The sequence below is a fragment of the Lipotes vexillifer genome, unplaced genomic scaffold, assembly GCF_000442215.2.
Source record: "Lipotes vexillifer unplaced genomic scaffold, Lipotes_vexillifer_v1.1 scaffold591, whole genome shotgun sequence".
NCBI lineage: Eukaryota > Metazoa > Chordata > Mammalia > Artiodactyla > Lipotidae > Lipotes > Lipotes vexillifer.
Window position 1 is genome coordinate 4,779,361 of NW_006791954.1, and position 5,837 is coordinate 4,785,197.

Consider the following 5,837-nt stretch of genomic DNA (forward strand, 5'->3'; position numbering starts at 1 on the left):
GGGGAGCCGCTGGCCGGGGGCCCGGCTGATTTCCTGCCGATCTCCTCCAGGAAACCGGCCCCTTGTGCGGGCCTGCGAGCGGCTCTGGGGCGCGGGGACTCCGGAGCGTTCTGCCCACCAGGAGCCGAGCGGGGGCGGGGGAGGGGCAGCCTGGCAGCGCGGGCGGGAGGGGACGCCTGGCTCCCTGGGCCGGTGCCATCCCTTCGCTGGGCGCTGGAACTTTTGAGCTGAGAAGGTGTGGTGCTTCTCCCGCCTCGTCCTTCTGCAGGAAGAGGAGAGATTTGTGGGCTGGGGCCTCTGGGGAGGGAGGTGAGCGGGAAGGGGCCAGGCCGTGGCAGTCCTTCCCCCAATGGGTGTGCAGAGTTAAGGCTGCGTCCTGACTCTTGCAGAGGCTGGGAGCGTCCTAGAGTGCCCCTGCTCCCCTTGGCTGCTGGCTGGTGGCCCGGGAGGTGGGGACTGAGCCGGGGCTCTGGGTTCAAAGGGCACAGTGGGAAACCTCAGAGCTGTTACCTGGGTGACAGGTGGGGATGTGCTGGGCGTGGGGCGTGCAGACCAGTGTGATAGCCTCAGAGGCAGCCAGCTGCTGTGGGGTGGGCCGCAGGGAGGCCTCAATGAGCCCAAACTGTGTACCCTCCCCTTCGGTCATCTCCCCCGTCCTCTGCCAAAAAGCGCAATTTAAAAAAGCACATTCTTCCAGTTTCATAAACAGCCTCTGGACTTTGCCTCAGCTCCAAATTTCTACAGACCTTTGCCTCTCCAGTCAGCCCCTGGTCTTAAGCTGCCTGTCCCTCATCTGGGTATCCCCTGTGTCCCCCCACGGCCCCCTCCTCTCAACCCCACTCCGTACCCCAAAGCTCCCTCTGTCCTTTCTCCTCCTCTCCTCTGGTCCATTTTAGAGGTCGGGCCTTGGGGGAGGTGGGCCCAGGGCAAAGACTGGATGGGGAGGGAGAGAGGGATGGGGAGGGAGGTCAGAGCCTCCTTCCTCTCTGGTCAGAACGCTGACTGGGATTCTAGGCCATGGTCCCTCCCCACACCCCCTTGTCCTTGACACCCCCCCCCCATCTCCCCCCAGTCTGGATTGTCTATTGTGACTCCTTTTACGTCTTGGAAAAAGTTAGCACAACAAAGGGCTCCTTTGTCGCTCACCCCTCTGCCTCCTGGCCTCATCCAGGCCCCCCAACCCCACCCCCCCCCAGCAGCTGTTCTCAGGCCTCTCGCCTGTCTGATTTGCTTGTCTGGCCTCTGGGAGAGTGAGGTGGGGAAAACCAGGCCAGGACGGTTCGATTTGGGGTGAGGAGCAGAGGGTGGGGGAGGTCAGCGAAGAGTCTGGATCGGTGGGGGTGTGGTGTCGGCAGCCACTGATCCTTTGCTGCAGGCTGCTCTCTGGGCAGGGACAGGGACATGGGGCCACAGCAGTGCTGGTCAGCCGGGCTGACCAGGGAAGTGGTGCCCAGGCCCAGCTGAGAGCCAGGAAAGCCCTGCCAAGGTTGTTGGCCTGGTTCCCTGTCATCAACCGCCTGGCAGTCCCTAGTTGTGTTTGCAGGTAAGGGGGGAGGGTAGTAGCGTGCAGCTAGCCAGCCCCCCACCGCTCCCCACCCCCATCCACGTGCTTCTTTTCTCTGTGCCTGGACTTCGGGGCCACATGAGCCATGAGGTGCCATGAGGTGCTTGGGCAGGAACTCTGGGCCCCTTTGAATTCCAGAACCTCGTGTGCTGGAGTTTGGGGTGAGACTAGATAGGATTCTGGGGTGTGGGAGGAAGCAGGGATCTATCTCCTCAGGGAGGCATCCTTGCCCCTCCTTGGCCCTGGGCACGTGGACTTAGCAAAGCCTCAGGAGGGTGCTGGGTGGCCCCTTGGGGATCTGGGGTTGACTGGGTCACAGTTCTCATCCAGTACAGTACACCCCCAGCTGCCCTGGCTTCGGGCACAGACAGCCCCCATGCAACCCAGCCCTATTCTGCCTGGGGTGATGGGCATGGGGCCAGGCACTGGGAAGGATTTGTAGGGGGACCTGCCCTTGCTGGCTAGGTCACCCTCCTGGCTGCCCTCTTAGAGCTGAATAACAGGAGGGGAGGGGAATAGTAACCGGGACACACGACATAGTATCGTATGGAGGCCAGACAGACAGAGCATTGATGGGAACAGACCCCCTTTGTCATGCTTTTCCCCCCAGACAGGGGGCACCCAGAGCAATGGGCTTCCGGGGCCCATAGGGACTCTTCTCCCTGTCTCCAGGGGGTCCCCCTGCTTATCTCAGGGAGTCCCCACCTGCTGTGCCCCAACATTTGTGACCATGCATACCCTGCCTTGGGTCCCTGGCCAGGGGATTCTTTGGGTGGAGGAGGGGCTGTGGCTGCTGGCAGAGGGGGCGGGGGGGGGGGGGGGGGGGGAGCCACACGGATAGTGTCTGGGGGAGCGGAAGCAGAGGGGGTGGGGGAGTGGCCGGCTTTGAATATCCTGTTGACCCCAGTTTCCTCTATCCCCAGCTTGTGTCCTCTTCCCTCCCTCCTCATCAGGCCTTAACTCCTTCCTAACGTGGGGGAGATGGGGCCGGGCTGCCCAGGGTCCAGGGCTGTGGAACCAGGCTGACACCCACGCCCAAGCACCAAGTACTGCCACATCCGTGTACAAATCTGATGGTTTATTACCTGCTCTTTCTGGTTTTGAAGGTGGGGTCCTGTGGAAGTAGGCAGGACTGATGGGGTGCTGGCGCTTCATCGGCAGCCTCATTTCCCCAGTCGGGCTGGGCAGTCCCAGGTTTCCTGAGACTGTGTCCCTGCCCCAGAGTTTGACTCCTGGCAGCAGTGGGGTGGCTGGGAGAGGCTCCTGGGAGAGATCAGGAGGCAGGGTGGGCACTGTATTAAGGATGGTGACCTGGGTCTCTAACCGCCCTTCTCCTCTTCTCTCTCTAGCCATTGAGACCCAGAGCAGCAGTTCTGAAGAGATAGTGCCCAGCCCCCCCTCGCCACCCCCTCTCCCCCGCATCTACAAGCCTTGCTTTGTCTGTCAAGACAAATCCTCAGGCTACCACTATGGGGTCAGCGCTTGTGAGGGCTGCAAGGTGAGTTGAGGGGGTCATTGGGAAGGACATCCCTGATTAGATAAATGGGATGTTCCCGCTGCCGAGGGCTGGGACTGTGCCGGTGGTGGTGGTGGTGGTGGTGGTGGTGGTGGTGGTAGTGGGTGTCCCTGAAGCTTCTGATCTTACTTCTGTGCGGGAGGTGGCAGCAGCCTTGGAGGAGAGGAAGCCTTCAGCAGAACCTCCTTCCCCGTAGATGAGCAGGGGTCCCCCAAACCAGAGGTCCCTCGCCTGCCTCAGCTCTTTTCCCCATCATCTCCATCCTCCAGCTGGCAGGGTGTACACCCGCTCTGCTACCGCTGCCCGGGTTGCCATGGTGAGCTAGCTGCCGACTGGCTCTTGGCTGGGGACCCAGGAGGCCTGCCCTCTGTGGCCCTGCCTGAACCTCGCCATGGCAGCCTGGCAGCAGGCCGTTAGGAGCAGGCGCCTTGCCTTGGCGTCTCCTTCAGGTGCCCAGGCTGTGGGCTTCCCAGAGTCTGGCTGGATTTCCACGTGCCCATGTTTGGCTCCAGGGTGCAGATGCGGCTGCCACCTTCCCAGCAGCTGTGGGCATGGCCTCTCCTCCTCCTCTCCCCAGGGCTTGAGCCTCTGTGTCTGTTTCTTCCCCAGAGATTGGGGCTCAGAAGCTGCACAGCTTTGAGGCTTGGGGCCCTGGGCTGCCCCTCAGTGTGGGGCAGAGATCAAGCGCAAAGCACCAGGCCTTGGACTCTGTGTCTGCCTGTCCTGTCTGATTGTTCTTGGTCTGCCCCAGCCTGTCTCTCAGTCTCTCTGTTAGCCCGTGTGGGCAGCCCCTGACCAGCCTGGTCTACCTGTGATCAGTCTGTGCGCATCTGCCTGGTTAGCGAATGCGTGTTCTGCTGCCTTGCTCCTGAGTGCGCTCTCCACCTGTCTGGCCAGCCTGTGTGTGTGTCTGTGTGGCCCCTCCTGCTTGCCTTCTCTTCCTGTGCTCTGAGCCCAGGGCTGTGGGTTCCAGAGCTCTGCCTCTCTCTCATCTAGCCCCATCTGCCCCTTTACTTGACTCACCAGCAGCCCGAGGTCCTTTTCCCCAGGAGAGAGGAAGCTGGGTCTATGCGTGTGGGTTGGGGGAAGCCCTCTGCCCACCTGCAGTGTTGAGGCAGCAGGTACTGGCATTCTTCTCGGGGTATCCTTGTAGGCAGACCCTTCTCTCTGCCTTGTCTGGCCTACTCAGGTAGTTGATGTCCAAAGCCCTTGGGGGCAGCAGCCACCTGGCCCTCTGCCCCCACGGCTGAGGCCACAGGCCAGCGCTTTTCCTACTGTGGGTGTGGCTGACCTGACTCCCTGCCCTCCATACCCAGGGCTTCTTCCGCCGCAGCATCCAGAAGAACATGGTGTACACGTGTCATCGGGACAAGAACTGCATCATCAATAAGGTGACCCGGAACCGCTGCCAGTACTGCCGGCTGCAGAAGTGCTTCGAAGTGGGCATGTCCAAGGAGTGTGAGTGCCATGGGCAGGGCGGGGCCATGCATTGCGCAGGGCATGAGTGCCTGGCCCCTAAAGCTGGGTGATCAGGGGCATGTGCATGTGTGTGTGGATGCGAACGGGCGTGCTCGTGACGTGGTGTACAGGCTTGTGGTTGAGGACGGTTCACCTGTAGCTGCAGGGACCTGTCTGTCTGTCTCACTAGTTGTGTGTCCATGTGTGGACAGCCCTTCCTGTTCGAGTGAGGCGGGAAGTTGTGTGTGCTCGCTCACGTGTATGCATGTGTCTGCGCCCGCTGGCTTGCTTCCAGGCCCTGGTTGGCTTTGGGGTGGGGCTCAGAGACGTCCCTGAGTCCCTCCGGATTGTGCATCTTAGGACAGGGGTGCTGCTGGGTATTTCTTGTGTGTGTGGCTGGGGTGGGGGAGGTGCTGCAGGCATAGGGATCTTAGAGCCTTTGTCTGGTGGAACCTGGGACCGGGAGTTGGAAGAGAGAATTGGGACTTCTCCGATCCCAGAGGAACGGGGGCTTCCAGTCTGGGCTCAGCTGAGGCCCGATGGAGGGAGAGAGGGAGGGCTGGACAGGGAGACCCTCTTGTGTTGAAATCATGGGTGTTGCCGTGGTGACCGGTGATTGATGATGTCAGAGATAAATGACGCTGACAGACGCCTCCTTGTCTGCGTGGCCGTTGCCATGGTGCCTGAGCCATGGGGGATGGGGTGGGGGAGGGGGCTGCAGGACCCTTTAGCCCTTTGTGGGCAGGGCAGTGGAAGAAGGAAGCTGGGAGAGGACAAGGGGGGTACACGAGCAGCCCCAGACAGGAGCAGAGGGATCCTGTAGCACCCGGCCGCCACCTGCCTCAGGAGGAAGGGGCTGCGTTGTCCAGAGCCCAGGAAGTGGCTGCTGTGCGCTGCAGAGAGGGTGACAACTTGGGACCCACAGGCCTGGGACCCTTCCCTGCAGGGCCCAGAACCTCCTTCTCCCTCTGCTTCTGCCACCTTCCGCTCCCAGAGCTTTTCATCACAGAAGGGCCAGGGTGGGGACCCCCTCTCCCTTCCACCACCAACTCCCCCTTTCCCTCCCTCCTCCTTCTCTGTGGCTGCTCTGTGCCCCGGAGCTGAGCAGCTGCCATTTCAATAGAATTAAAGCTTCCGAATGATAAACGTCTTGTCACAGCTGCAATTTTCTCTTCCCAAATTATCCCCCCACTCTCTCTCTCCCTCTCCCTTCTCTCCCTTGCACTTTATTGAATTTGCAGAATCGACATGAGTGATCTCCAAATTATGCCTGCCCCCCCCCACCGCTGCCCCTCCCTG

The 5,837-nt window shown here is 61.2% G+C and overlaps 1 protein-coding gene across 4 annotated transcripts in view; it reads left to right on the forward strand.

Annotated features, from left to right (window-relative positions):
• RARA (retinoic acid receptor alpha) overlaps positions 1-5,837 on the forward strand; it is a 45,284-nt gene that overhangs the window by 34,199 nt on the left and 5,248 nt on the right. For 3 of the 4 annotated variants that reach the window (XM_007465194.1, XM_007465195.1, XM_007465196.1), the window contains 2 exons: positions 2,914-3,062; positions 4,397-4,538. The exons of the other annotated variant lie outside the window; for it this stretch is intronic. In XM_007465194.1, coding sequence (XP_007465256.1) covers positions 2,914-3,062; positions 4,397-4,538 — 291 coding nt within the window. The remainder of the gene's footprint in view (positions 1-2,913; positions 3,063-4,396; positions 4,539-5,837) is intronic. 4 annotated transcript variants of the gene reach the window in all.